Genomic DNA, 24,669 nt, shown 5'->3' on the forward strand with positions numbered 1-24,669 from the left:
TTTAAATTCTGTTCATGATGAGGAAAGAGAGCATCAAGCAAGACCCTGAAATCCACAAACAGCAGTAAATTCATCACATATGGAAATAAAATGGTAGAATAAAAGTCTTAAATATATTTCAGATCCTTAAAGAGAAACAGAATTCCCTGGAATGTGCCAACAAATAAAATAGAATGGGAAAAATCAGAGTAGAGCCAATTTTAGAAACTTAGAAATGAAAACTACAGTCAGTGAAATAAAACAAAACCCAGAAAGATATACTGAATTAAAAGAAATAGCACTGTGGGACGGGAGAGATGGCTCAGTGGTTTAAGAGCACTGGTTACTCTTACAGAGGACCCGGGTTTGATTCCCAGGACCCACATGGTAGCCAACAACCACCTGTAACTCCAGTTCCAGGGGATCCGACACTCCTTTCTGACCTCCGCAGGCATTGCATGACATGGGTGCACCCACCTATGTGCAGGCATTACACTCATATATCATAAAATAAAAATAATAAATAAAAAAATATATATTTATATATATTTTTAAAATTTTATTTATTATTTTTATTTTATGTGTATGCATGATCATAGGTGACTCAAGGGCAGCTATATCACCAAAAGCCCATCCCAGAATGAGTGACAACTCACAAAAGCCAGAACCAACCCTGGGGCTCTCTGTACAACTTGCAGACAGTTTAAGACAGTTCAACAGGTCTAAGCATCTCTTCAGAGCTTTGGTATAAGTCTCCTTAGCAGAACGTAGTGCTTATATAACCCTGGGGAGGAAGAATTTTTGTGTAGTCTTATGAGTTGCTTACTTCCTGAGTCTTTTTTAAAATTTATTTTTATTTTTTGTATGTGAGTGTTATGCCTGCATGTGTGGAAGTGCGCTCATGTCATTCGGTGCCCATGAAGGCCAGAAGAGGGCGTCAGATCCCCTAAAATTGGAGTTACGGAAGCTGTTAGCTGCCACATGGGTGCTGGGATTCAAACCTGGGTCTTCTGCAAGAACAACCAGTGTTCTTTACCACTGAGCCATCTCTCCAGCCCCATAAATAAAATATTTTTAAAAAAATAGCACTGAGGAATTTATCAGAATGCTGCTAAGACAGAAAAAGAAATGTTAAAAAATATGAAAAAATGGTTAGGAAGCCTGAAGGATTTTTTTGAGATTCTCCAATGAACTTAGGAGATTCTTAGGACTAGAACCAATGCCCAGCACATTTAAAAATTTCCAGAGTTTAGAAGAGATGTGAGCCTTCAATTTCAAAGCACATTGCTAAGTACCAAATAGTGTCATTCCAGAGAAAACTAAGCATGCTTACACTATAGCAAAACTTCAGAGCACCAGCGGCAGTGGGCCATGCAAGCTAATTTCAGTTCAGGTGACAGTGCACCTCCCCACATCAGCACTGATGACAGAACATACAGGGCATCTTTTGGATGTAGAAGAAAGTAACCAACAAACAGGACTCCGTGTCTAAACTTCCATCAAGAGTGAGAGCAGAGCTGGAGAGATGGCTCAGCAGTTAAGAGCATATACTGCTCTTGCAGAGATCCTGAGTTTGGTTCCCAGCACCCAGCTATGTAAGGTGGCTCACACCACCTGTAACTCCAGCTCCAAGGGATCTGACACTCTCTTCTAGCTTCCATGGGCAGCACATTTACACACATGCACATATACACACACACACACATACACATAACCAAAAATAAAACTAAGTTTAAAAAATAGTGAGCAAAGTAAAGATATGTTAAGAAGAACAAAGAATCCTGCTAAGAGAAGTAAGAGTGTGTGTTGCAAGAAGAGAAGTAAACCTAGAGAGAAGGCGTGTGGAATGGCATCAAGTATTGGAATTACTGAAATGTCGGGAAACATAATTCAGTACTGACTGTAAAAGTCAACACTGGTCCCATGTTTATAACAAAAGATGACACAGAAACCCTAGGTAAATGTAAAGAGGATATAAACCCACATATACCACTATAAATGTGAACTGTTTTTATGAAACCTAAATATTAAAAGATAGATTATGGAGCTAGAGTGATGGCTCAACAGTAAAGAGCACTTGCTGCTCTTCCAGAGGACCTGAGTTTGGTTGCCAGCACTCACACCAGGCACCACATAACTGCCTGTAGCTCTAACTCCAGGAGATCTGATGCCCTCTTCTGACTTTCTCAGGCATAAGAAAAAAGCCCAGCTGCATGCCACATAAGAAAACTACTGTGGGGCTGGAGAGATTGTTCAGTGGGCATTGGCTGCTGTTGTAGAACACCCAGGTTTGAATCCCAGCACCCACATGGTGGCTAACAACCATTCATAACTCCAGTTCCAAGGGATCTGATGCCCCCTTCTGGCCTCTGCAGGCACTGCACAACACACATGCACTTATGTACATGCAGGCATAACACTCATGCACATAAAATAAAAATAAATCAGTCAAAAATTTTTAAATAAATAGATAAAAGAAAACTACTGTGGCTGCAAGACGGTCAGCAGATAAAGGCACCACCACCAAGCCTGATGACCTGAGTTCGATACCTGGGACCTAGTCATAGAAGGAGAGAACTGATTCCCACACATTGTCCTCTGACATCTACAAGCATGCTATGGTACATGTGCACAGAAATGGTTAATTAATTAATTAATGTAATAATTTTTTTAAGAAAAGAAAACCACAGTGAGAGATACAGATGTACCAAGAGGCCAGAAGAAAGCTGCCTAACAGCATCATTGTCAAGCACTAGACATGGACAAAAGCATCAGTGGGGATAAACTTCTTTGTACTTTAAAAACTTGAGGAAGCTGCAAACCAGATCAAATGGGGCTGTGGGCCATTGTTAGGGGATGTCTTGTCATCTAAGCTAAATGACAGTCACTGAGGAAAAGAAATGTGCAAAGGCAGGATGAGGGGATGCGGCCAGGGGCTAGGGCAGAGAGAGCTGGGGGATACCAACAGGACAGGTGAAGGGGTGGGCTCCTGGAAGGAGAGGGCTATGGGGCAAAGGATGGGGGCAGGGGCTCTGATCAGGACAGTGATGAGAGGTAGGGCCAGTAGATCCTCAGCAGGGCTTTTTGTGCGGAGAACAATGGCAAACTGAGGGCTAAAAAACTGAGACGTGCCCTGGGTACATTCGTGCTTGGATGACTGTGTGTTATTTGAGAGTCTACATACAAGCTAGGAAGCCCTGCAGTAAGGAGAAGATTGCCAGGCCATTCCGTTCCCAGCATGAGCCTGGCCTAGAAAGCAGAGCCTGACAGCACCACACTGTCTCTGTGGGCAAGTGAGGCCACAGGCGGAAGACTCTCCTGACTAGAAACAGAGAGCATGTGCCTGCACCTCCGGAAAGTAGGCCTTTGCCAGGAAGTGTTACTTGCAACACTGTGTGTCTGAGCTGTAGGGAACATAGCTCGTCTTCATCATGGCCCTGGGTGGCAGCAGCTACTGAGATGAAGGGAAAGAATCCAAAGTAATCCTCCAAGGTCTTCAGTGCCTTTGATTCCCGGACCCCCCCCCCCCCCCCCCCCCTCTGTGTTCCCTCCTGCCTCCGGGACTGCTAGAGGGCCACATTCACAAAAGAAGCTGTGTGCTAACTAACTACAGATCGTCAGACATGCTCATTATAACATATTAATGAATCTTGGCTTAACATTATTCTGACACTTACCATACTCCCCATTGGTCTGGTGTTCCTAGGAAAGGATAAATCACTAGAATGTCAAAATTCCATGTTTATTGAGGACTTAATAGAGACTGCTAGAGGGCCACATTCACAAAAGAAGCTGTGTGCTAACTAACTACAGATCGTCAGACATGCTCATTATAACATATTAATGAATCTTGGCTTAACATTATTCTGACACTTACCATACTCCCCATTGGTCTGGTGTTCCTAGGAAAGGATAAATCACTAGAATGTCAAAATTCCATGTTTATTGAGGACTTAATAGAGGTAGAAATGCATCCACTTGACTTGATTCAGGATCTTGCTTGTGCCTGTTACCATGAACAGACCTATTTTGGAATCTACTGTGCCATGAAGATTAGATATGAAATTACAAAATCGGATTGCACAGAGTCCTTGGTTGTTAACAGCTCTAAGCACCCTTAAAAAAGTCACAAGTTAGAACAGAGACCTATTTTGCACTGTATGAGTTAAGTGACTTAGGCTAATTTTTTAACTTCTGTGAGTTGTAACTGTTTCATCTGCAAGTGATAATGCCCATAGTTATGTTTACCCCCATGCTGCTGTGAGGACTAATTGAGCGATACTCAGCCCTTGTAACAGTGCTTGGCTAATTGTGGGCACTGAATAAATATTCCTTAATGAAATGGATGAATGTATAAACTACCCAGAAGCCCTGAGCCATTGTCCTCTTTGCTGTATTTGAGAGCAGGCCCAGAAAGATGATACAGAATTTCATTGTGCAGCCTTTGAGTAGGAACTTACATATACTACCGATACATACACCCACACAAAGCCTGTCTTAGTTTCTATGAAGCACTCTAATCAGATGGTTCTGTCATTGAGCTTGACAGTGAGAACTAACCAGGAAGGAGAAGAGAGCTGGTGGTGGAAGGGGGGGCTCAAAGGAACACGGGGGAAGGGGCAGTAAGAGGTTAAGGGCAGTAAGACAGTGATAGGGCAGAAGGAGGAGGCTGTTCTGCTGGGGTTTCTTCAATGACTTCCAAACACACATGACCCCAGGCTCTCAGAAAAAAATCTGGCTGTGAGGCTAGAAAAGAACAGTTGAATAAATTGAATTTCTGCAGAGCCAGTGCCTTCTGATGCTCATGTGAGTGTGCGCAAGTCTCTTCCTCCCTCCCTCCTTCCCTCCCTCTCTCCCCCTTTCTATACTAAGAGATAAATTCATTACCCTTCAGGAAATGATAATCTGCCTGGCAGAGCCCTCTTCCACAGCCCCACTCAAGAAAAACACAGACAGTGAATGTATAAACCTTGTTACTAACAGAGACACAATGCCACCATGCCCTGACTTGGGGACTCCTGCTGTTCCCAGATACTGTTTTTCAGTGCCATGATATTAGCAGAATACATCAATCCATTGCCTTAATAAGCACTGCAAGCTGCACTTTAGTGCCCAAGGGAGGATTTGGGAAGACCCTTGCTGCGCTGGCCAGACTTCTTTTCCTAGGTGAAATACCAGGTTCTTTTTTCCTAACCGATTTCACTTCCCATCAAATGCCTGGAGCAGTTTAGCAAAGACATTCTTTGTGGATGGGTAAGACATAACCAGACTAAGGAAGTGTCTTAGTTCTGGGGTACCCAGGAGGAGCTGTAATCTGATATGGATTTGGCTTCCTCATAGTATAGCTTCTTGAAAATGCCCACTCTGGATGAGGAGCCTACCACAGTCTCTTAACTCCCTGCATCTTGGCTTCTAACAGTGACCAAATCCAGATATGTATCACCACCTCTGTTTTCCCTGAGTTTCAACAGAAAAATGATTTGTTCAGAAATATAGAATGAATTAAGCAGGGAATTAATTAACATCATAGTGGGAACTAATAGAGCTGGTGATTAGATAAAATAGACTGCAATGCAGTCTTGGATTCAAATTTGACCCTGGGCAATCTTGCCATTTGTGCAGTTTGTTAAAGATGTTCAACTCTCTTAACCAGAATTGGCACCATTCATGCAAATGGCTCAAGCAAAGTCAGAGAACCCTCACTAGTCCTCCTTCCCAGCATAGGCTGGCTTCTGCCTGGAGAAGACTTTATCCTTATGTATGTGGCTTGCTCTGCATTTTCTGTGACTGTTCACATTATGGGTGCTCAGTGGGACCTGGTTTAGAACAAGGTCTATAAAGTCCAGTCACCCTCAGGACTCAGATTCTATCCTTGAAGAATATTCTTTATCTAATTTTGGTTTATCTAGATCAGTCCCCAACAAAAATCTCTCTTCTGGGAGGATCCTGAAGGTTAGAGTAGGTCTGCCTGCTAGAAGCCTTCCCAGTTCTTGTTAAAACCTTTCAGAGTTTGTCCCTTCCACTATGATGACAGGAACCACCGCCCGTCTTGTTCCAATGTTATGGATACTCAGTAAGCAGAGTGTGTATAACTTGAGTGAATAAAAGAGTGAATGAACATATATGAATGAATTCTCCAGTGTGTCTCTCACAGTGTTAGGACATCAAGAATTTGGATTCTCTTTGGTCAAGGGCATTTAATAGCAGTACTTTCCAACTAGATAGTCTAAACTTGTGTGTAGGGAAGTCTGTCCATCAGCCATAGACCACCCTGTGCCAGTAGTGCTTTGAGAGTGGCTGAGAAGCCAGCCCCCGATTGAGTGGCGTCAGAAAAGAGCAAAAACCAGAGCATATGGAATTCTCTTCAGATTTCATCTTTAGCTTTCATTTTCCATTCACTGGTATTTGAGTTGAAGGAAGTTTCCAGAATACAGACTACGCACTGGCCTTCATCTCTCTCTGTTTCCTGACTGTGGATGCAATGTGACCAGCTGCCTTAAGGTCTCCACCGTGGCTTCCCCACCATGATGGACTACACCCTTGAACTGTGAGCCAGAACAAAGCTTTCCTTCTGTAAGTTGCTTTGGTCAGGTATTTTGTTGCAGAATAAGAAAAGGAACTAATACATGCATGTGCCCCTTTACTCTAGCAGGTGTATGCAGAGAGAATCACCTGACCCCCTCGCCCTGCCAGGTGTGTGGGCCATTAGGAGGAGTATAATGTAGACTCAGCACAAATCTCTCCAAATCCAGGGAACTTGGAGGAAGGGAAATAGTCAAAGGAGACCAAGGCCCCTCTACTCTCTCTGCTCTCTGTGGTAGGGTCTAGCCTGAGGTTTCAAGTCTTCCATGTATCTTGAATTTGCTCACAGGACTAAACCACACAAAAGACATTTCAGTGTCAAGTTTGAAGCCCATGTCCAGGAAGCCACTCACCCTGAAACTTGACTCCTATATGATGCTGATTTGTCAACTAACACATTGTCTCCTGCTTGTTTTTTTCTGAAAATCTGGTGGGGCTCTTGTGCTTCAAATTACATTTTCTTCCCACTGATGAACATTCATCATGTAGATTATGTTGTTTCAAATGTTACTCATTAGAAGTTCTTTTGCAATAACAAGAATTTCTCCAGCATGCAAATGCATCTTTGAAATGGTCAGTCAGTCATTAACAAGAGCATTCTTCCCAACTCCTTGATGAACTCAGACTTTTCTGAAGCTGGAAACTTTTCATAACTGAGGGGGAAAGGTGCTCTGGGGGAAGGCAGATTTGAGAGACATCAAAGAGAAGGCCTCTGGAGAGTCCCCAGTCCATGTGATAGAAAAAGCTTGTCAGGAAAGACAGGATGGAGGCCAGTGAAGACAAATGATACTTATTTCAAAATGTTGAGCTTGCCGAGCACCAGGGCTGGACTTGAGAAATTGATTGTGGAAGACATTGCCCCTGCAGGATCAGGGGAGCCCGGAGTAATAGGAGCCTACATGCAACAGCAGCTGCAGACAACTTCAGAGAGAGGGAGACAGCATTCTTTCTCCGGCAGCAGAAATGCACCTCTTTTAAGCAAGAATGACTGTAATTTTCCCAAGTGTTAAAAATCTACTTCCAACTGTAAAAATCCTGAAACGTCCACAGCAAGGCGACAGTTCTGCCTGAGATGATGTGCGATCTCGAAAAGTAATAGAAATGGAAAAAGGCGTTGTAAAGATACCACTCTAACGAACACCGTTCTGTTTGCCCTCCTTTTTTTTTTTCCTGCCAGCAAATTATATTACTCCATCAACTTGCTAGAATATCAGCCACATCTTCAGGATAGCTTGTGAGAGCTGAGTTACTCCATGATAGGATTTTTGAAGACAATGTAATTTGGCATTTCTCAATTTTCTTTGATTTCGTGCAAAGGAAATGGAAGGCTGTAATAAATATTTCCCACAAGTGGTGTCTTAAATGGAAACACAGCTGGCAATGACAGTCTTCTGCTATTTGCCTGGGTGCTGGATTCCAGGGTTTGGGAAAATGGCCGTGCTGGCAGTCATTGGTTTCACGGTTCACCTACACTCTTCTTTTTCTCCCAGTTAATGATGAATTCGGTTCTGCCAATGGACTCCTGGTGGTTGGGTAATAGAGGGCTGCTGGCACATTTGTGCTTAGTAGACTCAGAGGGTATTAGAGGCTATTGAAACTGATTGGAAATGTTTTTGTGCATTATTAGACATTAACACAGTGAGCAGAGCTAGTCTAAGAAAAAACTAGTGGGCAGGATCCTAGCCCAGGGGCCAGGTTAACCTTCTCTGTGTCGTTCCAATCTTAGTATATGTGCTACCAAAGTGAGTACAGGACATAGGCCATAGGGGAGAGCCTAATACTATTATCCTACTAAACAGGGTATTAAACTGACTCCTAATGACTTATCATTATACCCATAAATTAATGCATCACTCAACTCTTAACAGAGAAGCTTCTTATATAGCAGATGGTGATTAACAGAGACTGACAACTAGCCAATGTGCAGAGAATAAGAGGCTGCAGAGTGCTTATCCCTGAATAGGACACCCATATCAAACCTCTGCCTCCTCAGGCTCAGGGATCATTGCAGTAGAGAGGGCAGAAAAATTATAAGAGCCAGACGTGGTGGATGACCACAGGGAAACAGTTTTCCAGACAGCTGGGCAGTTATTCGTACAAACTCACAGCAATGGTAACAGCATGCACAAGCCCCACATAAGCTCAGTCTATATAAAATCCCAGCATGGTCCTGGGGAGTTCAGTAAGAAACTCTAACCCTACCTGAGGAACTATTGACAACCAATGACTGCTGGGACAGGGAGAGTCAGTCTCATGAGTGTGACTCTTGGTAGGTTAACCAGACTCTAGTGATGGACCCACACTGAAGTTAGACTTTATAGGCATTATATAAAATAGAGAGAGAGAGAGAGAGAGAGAGAGAGAACATGAAATTGGGTGGGCAGTAAAGAAATTCACAAAAATGAAAAGAAAATTTGGGTAGGTGAGGTTCAGTGAGGTCTTGGGATAGACTGGAAAGAGCTGCTGGGTTCTGATCTCAGCTCCCTGACTTCTGCTCTTTGAGCAGATCGCATAGCCTCCTGGGACCTTGGGTTCCAGAGCTGTATAATCAAGAGAATAAAATGCACAGTTTACTAGGGATCAGGGAAAATAGGGGCTATGAAATTGCTCATGACACACAAAAAATATATGCTTATAGCCACTGTTATAAAATCGTCTTCTGGCCTTTGCTCCCCACCCAGCTTTTTTAAACTCTCTACCTTCTTAACATACCATTGCCTCCTTTGGCCCACCACTACCACCAAACTCAGCTCAGTGCTTGTTCTCACAGAACTTTGTTCTCAACTGTCAGTCTCGGGTTTAGGAAAGAGTACTGTCTATTGCCTCCAAGAGTTGTTGCTTTAAAAGAAGGAAAAGTGGGTTAACAAGATGGCTCAGGGGTGAAGGTGCTTTATGCCAAGTCTTGTGGCCTGAATTTAGTCCCTAGGTGAAAGAGAAACTGGCTCCCATAAGTTGTCCCCTGACCTCCACGTGTGCCTTATCACAAACTCTGCCTCCTCCCAGTAAATAAATAAATTAATGTAATAAAAAAGAAAACCTTCTGTAAACTGAAGTAAATATAATTATGAAATCTGAGTATTCTATAAGACTGAAAAATACAGGTGTCGGGGTGGGCAAAGCTAAGGGATCCTGATTGTGAGGGATCACCCATCCATCAGGAGGATGACCACTAGGAGGAAGCACACAAAGGGCACATTAGAAAAATTATATGTGCAAGTAGACTCATCTGTGTGGGAGATGAAACAGCCTTACACTGTTCTGAGATACCCTTAGCCACTTGAGTCATCCAGCCGAAGCCCCAGATGTTGTGGCCCAGAGATGAGATACCTCTGCTGCATGCTGTATGAAATTCTGACTCACAAAATATGTGAACATAAGACAGGGCTGATTGTTTATATCTGTACATTTGGGGTGGTTTCTTGAACAGCAATAAATAATAGGAGCAAACATTTTTTAGTCATATATACTGGGACACCCTTCCTATATGGAATACTTCCACACTGGGTCTCCCAAGGATCAGTAGAATCCTAGGAACAAGGGATCATGCCATGAATGGACGTGACCAGAACTTGTAAGGCTTGTTCTTTCTGGTCTTGATTACTGTGCTTCTAAAACTTGAAATCAGATACTATAACTCCCCCAAGTTCAGAGAGAATTGCATCTCCCTTTAGTCTTCATTACATGAACTATTTTTATTTAGCTCTTTGGTTTATTTCACCTACATTTTGTAATCTTCAGCGTACAGAGACTATGTATGGAGCTTTTAAAAGCATATTTCATTTTAGATTCATACTAAAGTAATTTTAGGTGGTATTTGATTTTTACATGTATTTATTGTAGAAAATAGATATGCAGTTAATTTTTGTGTGTTGACTTTGTATGTTGTGGTTTTGCCAAATTCATTTGTTGGTTCCAGAGACATTCTGTCTTGTTTGGTTGGTTTGGTTTGGTTTTACTTTGCTTGTTTTGTTTTATAGAACTGAAGGTTAAATCCAGGGCTTCCCATATACTAGACAAATACTCTGCCACCTAGCTTCATGTATAACCTTCTTTTTGTTTTTTATTTTGAAACAAAATCTTACTAAGTTGCCTGAGCTGGCCTTGAACTCACTCTGTATCCCAGGCACACCTTGAACTTGTAGTCCTCCTGCCTTAGCCTCTCAAATAGCAGGGATTACAGGCCGTACCACCAAGCCTGGCTTCTTGGGATGATATTGAAAATTCTTTGAGATTTTCTATCTAACTGTTTTCTGTCTATTTTCAATCATGTCACTGATATAGAGGGACAGTTCCTCCCTTTCTAATCTGTATCATGCTCTTTTCTTTCCTTGTCTTATTGCACTGGCATACTTCTGCACCGAGTTAAATAAGGGTGGGGGTGGGGGTGACAGGGGCATCCTTGCCTTAGCCCCAGTTTTGGGAAGAAAACATCGCATGGAAATTGCCCTTGACCCCGGCGTTCTTTGAATTTCTGTAATCAGATCTAAGTGGACAGAGGATGGGTATTATAAGTGGACATTCTTATAATCATGTGTATTTTCATCTATTAGAAGCTAGTTGACTGAGATGACATCTCCTTTTGCCTTGCCTCTCTGAGACATATGTGCATATGGAAAAGCAAGTACCCCAGAATGCACCTCTGCTGAGGTTCTTTGCATCGCAGCCTTCTCTTCTTGCATTATTTAGAGTATCCAGATACACCCCCCGCCCCCGCTTTGTTATTTCCCAGGAGTTAGCAGTCTGTGACTAAAGGTCTGGGTTGGTTGAAGAGAGGGAAGAGCCAGGATTACTGTGGGGCTGTTGTGGAAACCATCCCACACAGTACTCAGTTATGCAGATGTTGGTCTAGCCTTGCATTTCTGGTTCATGACTCAGACAGTGGAGGGGTCCTTCCCCACACTCAGGCAAGCAGTTTACTCATATTGTCTGTCACCGTGGATTGTGCTCAGAAGACTGCCTAGGCTCAGGCATTAGCAGCCTCTTTGGCATTAGTCTGAGTTATAAGTGTAATTTATAAATTTTTCTTTAAAACATTAAAATCTGTTTATAGGTCTTGATGGGTATTTTATTAATTTTATTTGTTATTTATTTTATGTGTAAGAGTGTTTTGTCTGCATGTGTGTAAGTACACCCATGTGTGCAGTGCTCATGGAGGCCAGAAAAGGGCATTGGATCCCCTGGAACTGGAGTTATAGACAGTTATTAGCTGCCATGTAGATGCTGGGAACCAAACTCAGGTCTTCTGCAAGAGCATCCAGTGATCCTAACTGCTGAGCCACCTCTCCAGTCCCTTGATGGGTATTTTAATAATTGATTGGGAGTTTTGTATTGGAGTTAGCCTGTTTGGTGTCATTTTACGAACACCCTGAATTATTACTAATTTTGTCATACATGGCTGGCCATACTCACTGCTTTACCTTGTCAAAATAGAGCTGGGAGTGCGGCTCAGTGGTACAGCACTTACCTGGCATTCATGAAGACCTGAGTTCAGTCCCCAGCACCACCAAATAAGTAAGAAAGTAAAGGAATAAACAAATAAATAAATGTCAAGTAGCAAACAGGTCATTAACTATACTTGAGGGAAAAAAAAACATTGCCAGATGATTCTTAGAGACATCGAGTTAGACTCATTTATTGGGCTCAGTGACTAAAGCAGTTGCCACATCAGTGTGAAGACTGGACTTTGAATCTCCGGAACCCACATAAAAAGCCAGGCAAGTATGGCAGCCACCTGTAATCCTTGCACCCTGAAGGCAGAGACAAGGGGTTCCTAGTCCTTTGCTTCTTCTATTCTGTGAAATATCGAATTCTTGGGCCATTATCCCCTTGACAGTGGCAAAATACAGTTTCCAAGGAGGGGAACCCTGCTTTTCACAAACATTTATTCCCACCCTCATCCTCTTTCCTTTCTTCTTCCCTTTAAAAATGACTGCTTGAGGGTTGAAGAAATGGCTCAGCAGATAAAAGCACTTGCCAGTAAACCTGATAACCTGAGTTTGATCCCCAGAACCCACAGAAAAACCTGATTGCAGTGGTGCACATCTGTAATCCCAGCACCCCTATGACAACATGGGAGGCAGAGAGAGGAGAATGGGACAGAAGCTGGCCAGGCCAGCTGGCCTGGAGTACGCCATGCAGCAGAAACAAGAGACTCTACAAGGTGGAAGGGGAGCACCAACTCCCCCAAATCATTCACTGACCTTCACACATGCACAGATACATGCACACCTGCACACATAACACATAAACATGCAACACATACATACATAAAATACTGGCTGGGTATGACTGCATTGCTGAAAACTGTCAGAATCTTACAAGCTGAGAAGCATGAAGGAAGATCAGTTATGACTGCGGAGACTCTTCTAGAAACAAGATGAAAGGAAGCAGAGTGATTTGACTTCTGAGTAGGGATTTGATTATACAATGAAGCAATGAAATGTGTATACAATTCAGTGGTCTAGAGGGAAGCATGCATATTTGGGTTGTAGGGAAGGGCAGAAATTAGCCTCCTATGCCTCCCTGACCCTCAGGCTTGTCAGAGGAGAGCCCATTAGCAAAGAAAGCTCTGCAGACACAGGTATCAGAAAGATATGTTTTCTTTTATAGACACTCTAGAACTCTGGGGAGATCATTAAAAAGCACATGCCTTTTAACTCTTTTAAAATTACATGTTTTTGATGTAAAAAGACCAGATTTTTGTCACATGGGGAAATGTCATGTTTTAGCTGGGCATGGTGGTACATGCCTTTAATCCCAGCACTGCGGGAGGCAGAGGCAGGCGGATCTCTTTGAGTTCAAGGCCAGCCTGATCTACATAGTGAGTTCCAGGGCAGCTGAAGCTACAGGGAGACCCTGGTCTCAAAAAGATTTAAAAAAAAATTCATTTCCATGCAAAATTGTGATATCATATTCATATTTTAGAATCAAGACCAGTAGTCTAAGTTTCATCTCAGCTACACAATAGTTATGAGTTGATCTTAGACAGATTATGGAAAATTGTGTGCCTTAGTTTCTTAATTTTTAAAATAGAGGTAACAGCAACTATTGTTTAAATAGTTGTGCTAATAAAAGAGACTAGAACTGGGCATTTTTTTGTATAGGTTCAAGCAATTTGTGATGGCTCCTATTGTATAATATGAAATGGCTAGGGAAAGAAAGGAGGACTTTCTTAGTGCTCCCAGTGCTGCAGCAGTTAACAAGTTACTCTGTATTTGATTTATCAGTTTATAGCTATTCATTTTGCCTAGGATCAAATTGTAGCTCTTTTACACACATCCCATAGAAGAAGACAGTAGAGTAGTGGTCCCTGGAGTCCAGAAAAGGGAGGAGGAAGAGGAGAAGGACGAGGAGGAGGAGGAGGAAGAGGAGGAGGAGGAGGAAGATGGGGGAGTGCTGGATAGCTTTAGTGTCAACTTGACACACCTAGGTTGAGGGAGCCTCAACTGGGGAGTTGCCTCCATGGCCTATGGCCACGTCTGTGGGGCATTTTCCTGATAGATGAGTGATGTGGGAGGCACGCCCACTGTGGGTGGTGCCACTCCAGGGCAGGTGGGCCTGTGTCACATAAGAAAGCAGGCTGAGCAGGGGCCAGGGGAGCAAGCCAGTAAGCAGCACTTGGTTGCTTTTCCTTGGTAATCAGGGATGATGCCCTACTGACCCTATTGGGGTACGTAGATACCAGGCTTGCTCTTCTGTCCTGCAAGCCCCACTAGGTCCTGACATACCAACAGTCACATGGTTCTACTGCTCCTGAGTCCTCCTGTCCCTTACTACCTCACCAGCATTGGTTGCATTTTAATGGACTTAACATTTTACATCATTTTCTATAATTGACTCAGAATGTTCCCTAGCCTACCATTGTAGTAGAGACAGAATACAAATCAGTTTTCAAATATTCAAACAGGTTCAAATCAATCTATTTTTTAATTTAAGAAAGTAAATGTTCAAGTTCCTTCTTGGAAAGTCATCTCAGAACAGCAGGAATGTCTGGGAGTTTAGATGCTGAGGGGCCTTCTCCCATATATGCTGAATTTCAGAGGCATCTTTTATTGCTGTGTAGTAAGGATGAATAGAGTGCAGAGGATTCATGGCAATGCCATAATGAAAATCCCATTCCCATGTATTCCCCAGGACTTAATAACCTAAGTCACAGTCATTGTATAATTTGTTATAGTGTTTACCCTTTTAAAAATACCGCCCCCCCGCCGCCGCCTTTAATCCCAGAACTCAGGAGGCAGAGGCTGGAGGATCTCTGTGAGATTGAGGCCAGCCTGGTCTACGTAGTGAGTTTCAGGCCAGCTGAGACCCTGTCTCAAATCAACAAGAAACAACCAAAAAAGAAAACTACTTATGTGAAGAGGAGTGCCATCCTGCCTGCCTCAGGATTCTGTCTGGTTCTCAGGTTTTCTGCTTTGAGTCAGACTGCGAGTGGACAAGCAGCAGAAGACAGGCTTGGGGGAGGAGGGGAAGATACAGCCTTTGATGAAAATTAAGCATTTGGTGAGATGGAGCACGTTAAGGGTGGTATGACCCTAAAATGAAATTTGAGATGTGGGGTGTGTGTGTGTCAATGGTCCCACTTATTAATTTTATGGAGAAAAGGAAACCCAGAAAAACTTTGTTGTAATGCTGTCAAGTGGGTTGCAGTATGTGGCTCTGTGTGAGTTCTTTTCATACTAAGTAGAGCATACAAGGGGCAGGGGAATACCCAACTTTCCCGGTGGCATAGGACTGGTAGCACATGTTTAGCTGCAGCAGGCGTTAGGGTTCGACCAGCTTCTTACTGTTTGAGATGCCAGTGAGAATCACAGCTGACCTCCCAGCACTGTCAGAGCTGGGAGTGGAGGTGGGGAGGGGTAATGATCTCTCCACCTGGGAAACAGGGTGGGTTAAGTGAAGCCATGGTAAAGGCTTCTTGGGCAATGTGGCCTGTCTTAACTTTTTTTTTTCTTTGGCTTTGTTTCCTGTTTAGGGAGGGTCAGAGGGAAAGAAACAACAAAAACTTATTACAAATCAAAGCTTCTCTGTCACAAAGACATAAATAAGTTCCATACAGCAGCTGCTTTGAATTAAGCAGAGCCTGGGGAGCATCAGAGGATTCTGTGGCCTCTTCACATTCCCTTGTCTGAGTTAGCCTTGGTGCACCATGCTGAGCGTCTCCCAGTGACTGAAGATCTGAAGCCAAGCTCTTAGAGTGAGTGTGAGCTGCTGCTACTTCTGCTGTTCAGCTCTCTGGTCAGTGTCTGTCTGATGTCTTGAGCAGCGTGGAAGGTCACTGTACACTACTCACTGTTGCATCATTACATTTCTATTCAAGACTCAGAATCTGGTAAGAGTCTAGAACCTTTGGAAACTTAAGGTGGTTATCAGAATCCCTCCCTCCCTCCCCATCTTCCTTCTTCCTTTCTCTCTTCCTTCTGTGTTCCCTTGTAAATGGCTGAGTTTTAACACCTGCTTTTGTTACCAGGTTGTCATGTCTTAATACTTAGAAATTTCTGGTTGGGCAGTAGTTTAAAAGTTTATTCTTACACATATAGCATGTAATACTCCATAGGGATACTACTACTGAAAAAAAAAAACAAAACAAAAAAACTGTAGCCAAGTCACCTCCAATCAAAATATTCAAGCCAAGCTTGTCTTCTGCCCATGGACAGTGAACCTGTGTATGTGCCTATGTATGAACCTATGCATGAGTGAACCATAGTATGAGCCTTCGTATGTCCATTGCTGGCTTCTGTAATGACCAACGTTTTGTCTCTTACCCCTCTCAACTTTTTTCCGCTGTTGAACTGTCTCCATGAAGTTATGTCTTTGAGTCTGTCTTGTCTTTCATCAGTTTTGAAATTTCTCAGCTGTGATTTTCCATATGTCACTTCTGCCCCATCGCTGGCTTCTCTCCTTGAGATGCCTGCTAATAGGCATTAGACCTGTGTTTTCCATTCTCTTGTCTTCCTGTGTCTTATGATGAACGTATTTGTTTTCCCCACATTCCAGCTCAGTGATCCAGAGTTATGACTAACCGGGTCTTAAACTATTAGGCTATCATTTTTGCTTTTCACTTCTATAATTTCTATTGGTTATTTCTATATAGTTTCTAATCTTTGCTAATATCCTTTCTTATTAAGTTCTCAAACATACTATTACCAGTCTTTTAAAGTCTCTCTATGAGAACCTAAATACTTTAGTACCTGTAGGTCTGTTTCGTTGTCTGTGTTTGCTTTTTCTTGGTTTTCTGACAGTTTTGTGTGTATGTGCACCTGGTTTTAATTTTTCTGAATGCAGAACATTGTGCAGGGAAACCAAAGAAGTACCTTGAGGCCTTGGATGCTCTGTCATTCTGAGAAGTATGTTTTTGCCTGTGGCCATCAAGGTAGCAACATACCACCTTTATTCAGGCAAGGCTTGAAAGTGATTCATTTTGCTGTTTCTGTTCCTAGACAGTTGTCCTGTGGAGGTCACTAACCAAAAGCTGATGTTTTCTCATCTCCTGCTCACCCTCCTTGAGTCCCCAGTGCCTGCTGTGTCCTCTTCTGTGACTACCAGGACTGTTGCTCGGCTGGTGCCTCTATATCTGCTTTCAGATCATCACAAGGAACATTGGCAGCACTTGGCCGGCTCACCACCCTGAGCATCCAGTCATCCTGCAATTGTGATTCTTTAAGACCCTGCTGGTTCTCTGGTCTGTCTTACCTTCAAACAGATTTTTTAAAATATTTTGTTTATCTTTTCTTGTTCTTAGCAGGAGTTGGTCGAAGCAACCATTGCTGGGAAAAGGAATTCTGCTGAAGATATTTAAACCAAATCTCAGACATTACATCATTTAATACAAAACAGGTGGACATTTCCTTAAACCCAAAGTGCCATTTCATGTTCAGATTTCCTTCATCATCTGAGAAATGCCTTTTAACCCCTATTTTGTTTGAATTAGGATACACTGGGCCTGCATATTACATGTGGTTGTTGCAACTAAGTCTTTTTAAATCTAGGCTGTCTGCCCCTACACATCATCATCTTTCCTCTTCATGCCACTGACCTGTCAGTGCTCCTGAGTTGGGGTACTGCAGAGTCCCCATATCCTGGATTCAGCTGGCTGCTTCTACTTGCTCCTTTATCACTTTTTTTTTCCTATGAAAGGGAGTTGGTTTTATGGACGAACCCATAGATTCTGTTTTGGTTTGTTGATTTTTGTTTGGTTTAACAAAGGTGCTATAAATAAGCAAAGTAGTTTCTATTCTGTCCCAGTACTTAATGTCTGTTTGCCTCATATCAGCGACAGATCACTGGGTTCAGATTATAATGACCTAACCCCACACTGTAAGATTCTCCATCCTCCTTCCATGTAGTGGTTTTATCTAGTGATACTTTCCCCACCCCCATCAGATCTTCAGGAGTTGCAAAGTGAGTTTTCTAGCTCTATCACCATTCCACACTTTTCATCTGTCATTCATACAACCAGATCTATATGCCTAACTCCAAAATAAAGAATCAATGGGAAGGTTAAGCTCTCCTTTTGGTCTAGTACTAGTGTTGCACAAGAATTTTAAAAACAGACCTGAATAATGTTTTCTCCCACCGTGTAACTGCCAAAGCCAGGACTGCTAATGAAACAATGTAAGTGGTAACTGCATCACATAGGAAAAGCCTAGCCAGACTAGCAGAGACTCTGCCTTCCGGTTTTACTTCTCTGGGTCTTTTAATTCAGATACACCAGTTCCCTGACTCTCAGCCTCCTGCCAAAACATGACAACAAGATCTTGGGTGCCTGTAGGTCGGAGCTAAAGCCGGTGTGCACTGCATCCATTCTCTGCTTGTTTAAGCTTGTTTCCTCTATGCCCTTACTCACCACAGAAGCACTGAGGGCAGTTTTTGCTTTCTAAGCTCAACTTTCTGGGATATGGGATTGCTAACCTTGTTCTTATGAAAATAACATTTGTAATTCTCAGACAAGTTGAATGCCTTATCCAAATCCAATGATTTTGGTATGGTATAATATGCTTGTGTGTTTCTGTGGAGGAATTTCTGAGTCTGGGGTATCACCGTGATTGCTGGCTGTATCCCAGCAGGTCTCCAGGTCCTGTTGAATCAGCACTGTAACTTTTTTTGTTTCAAGTCTTCCTTCCCTTGTGGCCACCATGTTAACCCAAGTGTCTGTGTCACTAGGATCTCTTTTCCAGTTCTCTGTGTTTCTTATCTGATGAAATATTCTCAGTCCCCACAGATTTGTAAGCTGGACACGATTGCTGGCACACAGCCTGATCTTCAGTGTACCTCCTTTCCACCTTTGCATTCTGCCTCCCCTACCATCGCCAAAGTCACCTGCCCTTTCCTGTGCCCTTTCCTGCACCCTGCAGGCTGAGCTGGGGATCTCATCCTGTCATCAGCCTAAACCAGCACATTCTTGCTGTGCCCTCAGTCACTGTGGTCCTGGCTGCTCCCAGAGCACCAGTGTCGGAGCTGTATTGGGGGTGGGGGATAGGGAGCTCATATGTCTCTCTGTGTTGTGACTTAATTTGGCTCATTTCCTTAACTTTGTATTCACCAAGGTCAAGACCTCACCTTGAATTTTTCAGAGGTGTGAGAGCACTGAGCCCAGAGCCCACATCCCACAGCTAGGTTTTGGAATTCCCATTTCACCCCAGCATACCTTAAGGCTCTCAGCCTGGCCTTAACTTCTGATAGTCCTGGAGTTGAGGACTGCTTGAAGGCCCCCCTCTCTCCCATCAACATCCCGTGCAGTAGGTGATGAAAGGCCCACATCCTGAGTGAGGACTTCTCCCAGCAGCTCCTCACCAGAGCTCCTTAAGGTACTTGTCCAGCTAGTAATCGTGATTCAGATTCCATGGGTCAGCTGGGAGGCCTCCAGAGACAGAAGTCCCAATCAGTGCCTCCTCACTGAGCACTGAATATTTATGTAGAAATCCCCCTTTCCCACAGGAGCCCCCTCATGCCTTCCTAAGAAACTCCACTGGTTTTCTTAAAATCTTTTGGTGACCGATGCAGGTATCTGTCATGGCATAATTATGCATGCCATCACAGAACCAAAAAGATTTCCTTTCTTTCTGTTCACTGACATGACAGACACCCACTTAGTGGAGAGATTATTAGTATAAAATTACTTTTTGGCCTTTAAATTTAACTATACCATAGTCACAGCAATAAAATAAAATCCCGAATCCAGGTGTGCTTTTCAGGGAACATGTCCGGGGCAATTACCTTCTGATAATGGCATCCTGCACTTAAGCCTTTTGTCTGGGGATCTTGAAATCTTTTCCATACAATCCATAATGATGTTCGTTCTGGAAGGGGCGAGGGGTGAAACGACTGACCTCAGATCACACACCAGAGATGAAGGCTATCCAGGACCCAGGTGTCTGCTTTGTTCTTCCCTTTTCAGGTCTTCAAGAGGCATGGCCCGCCTTCCACGGCACAGTGCTTGCCCCCAGGTTCACACTCCACCTTTGTAAGAGCATGAGTGGGAAAGTTTCTATATCATCTTTCACGAAGAAGAGCTGGGGCGAGGGCATGGGGTGTGGAGTATCTGGTACTCAGGAGAGCTTAACTATGGACTCCGGGGGCTCATAGTAGAAAAGCTGCTGGAACAGGGCCACACAGGGCCAGCTCCATCAGAGATGGCTCCTAGGTTGTCTGTGTGGCCACTGAAGTGGGTGCCTCCCCCTCTTAAGAAGCCACATCAGGAGTGTGCCCTGCATGTTCTTCCTGGTCATGTAAATGCCTGCCCTGCCTGCACTAGAGGCCTTTCAAGTTCTTGAGAACAAGTTTACTCCTGGTGCCCTCCTCTCGGAAGCCTTCTCCAGTCCGCCCAGCTGCCAGTCCACTGTCTCCATTAACTACTGTATCACTTTTTCCCTCTGCTCAGGTCAACACATTTGAACTGAACATATGGCATAAATGAAGGCTTACCGGATTTGTGCTCTAAATCACTTTCCTACCTGGAATATTGTTTTAACCCTTGCACGGATGTTTGCCTGCGTCTGGAGGGATTATTGGGCATTGAGGGAAATGCTCATTTGCATTCAGTGTCCCTGGGTCCTGGACATGATCCTGCACAGGCAGCAGCAGTTCAGCATTCTCTTAGAGCCAGGTGGCGGCAGAAAAGGCCATTGTTGAATCCAATGTGGCAACTTCTTGAGTTAATTTAATTAATATAGCTTTTCATGAAGCCTGAAGCATGGTCCTGAGGCCTCGTTCTGTGACGTAGTGCAACATCCATTCTATGCTGTTCTATGTGTGTGATGGTTAGTATTAATTGTCAGCTCAGCACCTAGGAGGCAAGAGGCAAGCTCTCCAGGCACACCAGGGAGCCTCTGAGAATATCTTTGAGGATTGCCCTGATTATGTTAATTGATGTGGGAAGACCCAGTTTAAATTGTGAATGGGGCCATCCCTAGGCCAGAGAAGCCTGGTCTATGTAGAGTGAGAGGGTAAGCTAAGCACAGCATGCATGCATGTATTGCTGTCTTCTCCTGACTGTGGACAGGTGTAATATTACCAGCTGTCTCAGGCCTCTGCCACTGTGACTTACCTGCCATGATGGAAGGTCACCTGGAATTGTGAACCAAATAAACCCTTTCTCCCTTAAATAGCTTTTTGTCAGAGTTTTTTTATCACAGGAAAATAAACTAAGTGTGAAAGACTCAAGTATATGTTGCGTTCTTCTTGCATGCCAGACATTGAGAGCATACCTCAGACATGGCACCTTAAACAACAGTGTGATCCAGCCAGATGATAAAGTAAATGCACAGGTGCTGTAAGAAAGGTGGGCCATGAAGAACTCCACAGCCCAGACTCAGTCAGAGGGCTTTGCCTTTAGAGGGGAAGTATGGTATTTGGAATCACAGAAACGTTCATACAGTTATTCAGCAGATAGATGATAGATGATAGATGATAGAAAAAGATGATAGATAGATAGATAGATAGACAGATGATAGAAGATGATAGATTGATAGATGATAGATAGATAGATGATAGATAGATAGATGATAGAAGATGATTGATAGATGATAGATGATAGATAGATAGATAGATAGATAGATAGATGATAGATAGATGATAGATGAGTTAGATTATATAGTTAGATGATTGATAGATAGATGATGGATAGATGAGTAAGATGATTGATAGATAGCTAAATAGCTAGCTAGATCGATTGATAGAAGATAGATAGATAGATAGATAGATAGATAGATAGATAGATAGATAGAGTTAGATGGTAGATAAATAGATGATGGATAGATGATGATGATAGATAGGTAGATGATAGATGATTGATAGCTAGAAGGTTGATTGATAGATGATAGACTGATAGATGATGGATAGATGATAGATAGATAGATAGATGATAGATGATAGATAGATAGATACAGTTATTTGATAGATGATTGATAGCTAGATGATTGATTGATAGATGATGGATACAGACATAGATAGATACACTTAGATGATTGATAGATAGCTAGATGATGGATAGATGATAGATAGATAGATAGATAGATAGATGATATAGTTAGTTGATAGATGATTGATAGATAGATGATTGATTGATAGATGATGGGAGAGAGAGAGAAAGAGAGAGAGAGAGAGAGAGAGAATAGACAGAATTATGGCATCAGGGCACACTCCCAATGCTGCTTCTCCAGAGAGGGAAGGCGCCTGCCTGGACAGTCATGTGGCTCCAAGCCATCTCTTAGATAGTGCTTCTCCTCATCTACAAACCTGTGGAACCCAGGGTTAAAGTCTCCTGTTTAACAGATATTCTGTACCACAGTTCCTCTCATTTATTCCACAAACATACATTGATAGGCCAGTATAGGAGCTTCATGGATGAGAACCAGAATAGGATTAGTACCTGAAAATACAATGCAGCATCCTCAAGAAATAAATGTAGGGATCCAGACTTCTGTTTCTCTTCTCTAGTCTTTGCCATAAAAGCATCCAGTTGCATTATTTTCCCCCAATGCAGAAGGTATTCTGGGGAACTGAAGGATCAGTTCCCCTAGGTATTGCATTCTGAATCGCAAACTAATTTCCTTTCAGTAGCTCATTAATATTCACAGCTAGAGATCATTCCCAGTTTCCTAGTCTCCTGATGAAATGCCGACTGCAAAGGTGAGAACTGCTGACACTGTTTGCTTTTTGCTCTCTTCCAGGATTTTTTTCCCTGGAAGCCATCCTGTCAGAGGAGTACAGGTAATGAAAGTTGGCAAGCTGCAGCTACATCAAGGCATGTTTCCCCAAGCGATGAAGAATCTGAGACTGGTGAGTATGCCAAGACGTGGGTAGTTCTGCCTGGTATGCCTTTCTCTAACTGTTGCCAGGCCTCTTTTTGGTGATTGCTAAACTCTGTTTTTAGCAGGATATAACATATATGCACACACACATGCCCAAATGTGCTGGTAAATGTTTAACAACCAGCTCTGAAAAACATTTATAACACTTGCCAGTTTCTGTGGTATAAATGTACCCAATGTAATTCATTTTACACTACCAATGTAAGATCAATCTGCTTGTGTATAACATATGTGGGGGTGGGGATACACATGTGTATCTGCATGCACATGGAGGCTGGAGGCCAACCTCAGATGCTGTTTCACAGGAGCCAGCCATTTTATTTTTTGAGACATGGTATTTTGCTGACCTGGAGCTCACTCGTTAGGCTAGACTGGCTGACCAGTGAGCCCCAGGGATCTGACTGTCCACCTCCCCAGCGTCGGGATTACAAGTAACCACCATGCCTAGATTTTAGCATAGATCCTAGGTTCAAACTCGGTCCTCATGCTTACATGAAAACATTTAACCTACTGCACTATCGCTCCAGTCCCTCAATTATGATCATTTCAAGTCACTCTTGTAGACTCATATGAGCCTCAGAATACCACTGCATGTGTGCTTTACCCCACAATGAACAACTCACCCTTTTCCATGCCCTCTGCACATGGTCCATCTCCTCTTGTGGCAGGGGAACCTGACCATCAGCCAGCAGTCACAGCCTCTGAGTCCCTCCTTCCCTCTCCCCCCTGCCAGGATGCATTCTGCCACTCTCCCTTGCCCAGGCTGACCTGCTAACTCCTCTGTTTTATCTGCCTTAATCCACTTAGCATTTCATGCTTTTGGCACTGAGGACAAGTCCAAGTGTGAATGTTGAGCAGGGCCAAATGAAAGATGTTCTGGGAGTGACAAGATTGTCAGTCCTGCAGCTGAGTTTAAAGCATAGTGTTACTCAAGACATCTGTTTGGCTCTAGACAAGTTTTCAAGTCTCCTGCCATATTCTTAGGAGTAACTCAAGAGCAAGCATGCTCCCTGGCAACATGATAGAGTGTCAGAGGTGCCAGGTTCTAGGCTCAGGGTCTAGTCTGACCATATAGTGTGACTGGAAGCAAGACACTTAGTCTCTGAAACTGTGATTTTATTTTTAAAATGAGAATAATAACTATCCTATACAGTTATTTACAGAAGTAACTGAGGCAGTGTTGAGAGTGTGCATACCTATCTCAGAGTTTGCTCTCCTGTTTGCTGGAACATCTGGTAATTGTGCTTATAGCTTGCAGTTACACAGGGATTCTCCTTTAGAACAACCATATTCTTTGAAAGTGTTACTTCAGGTGAATGGGGAATTCCTCAAGGGAGTCTACCTGATGCCTACCTTATACATCTCCTGATGCCACCAAACACGGACACACATACCCACCCCAAATCCATGCTTGAGTGTGTGGATTTCTTAATGAATAGGAGCTTTAGGAGCCCCACCAGGGCCCTGTTCTGTGAACTGTATCCAGAAGAGACAATCTCATGACAGTTGCTGAACATCTGCTAACAGAAGGCTTGAGCACACCCATCTCTTGGAGAACTCATGTGGCCTGTGAGAGTCAATTCATGTCAGGATCTTCCTGCCTCTTTCCCAAGCTTCCCCAGTACTCAGACAACCTGGAAAGGGGGATGGAAGCTGTATTCATAGCCCTCTAGAATTGATGTCCTCTTTAGATGGATGCCCTGGATAGTCTTTCTTGTCTTAGAAACCCTAGAGATAATGGGATGAAATAGCTTGAATACGGTTTTCAAAGCCTGAGCATAGAGCAGAAATGAGAGAA

At 43.2% G+C, this 24,669-nt stretch overlaps 1 protein-coding gene and 1 pseudogene across 1 annotated transcript in view; one reads left to right on the top strand and one right to left on the bottom strand.

The window, feature by feature from the left end:
* Positions 1-24,669, top strand: part of Smyd3 (SET and MYND domain containing 3) — a 698,868-nt gene that overhangs the window by 664,272 nt on the left and 9,927 nt on the right. Inside the window, exon 11 of the mRNA XM_008849150.3 lies at positions 22,731-22,839. Coding sequence (XP_008847372.2) covers positions 22,731-22,839 — 109 coding nt within the window. The remainder of the gene's footprint in view (positions 1-22,730; positions 22,840-24,669) is intronic.
* On the bottom strand, positions 8,220-8,311 carry LOC115067001 (annotated as a pseudogene).

Source organism: Nannospalax galili, unplaced genomic scaffold (assembly GCF_000622305.1).
Source record: "Nannospalax galili isolate Female #2095 unplaced genomic scaffold, S.galili_v1.0 scaffold543, whole genome shotgun sequence".
NCBI classification, from domain to species: Eukaryota; Metazoa; Chordata; class Mammalia; order Rodentia; family Spalacidae; genus Nannospalax; species Nannospalax galili.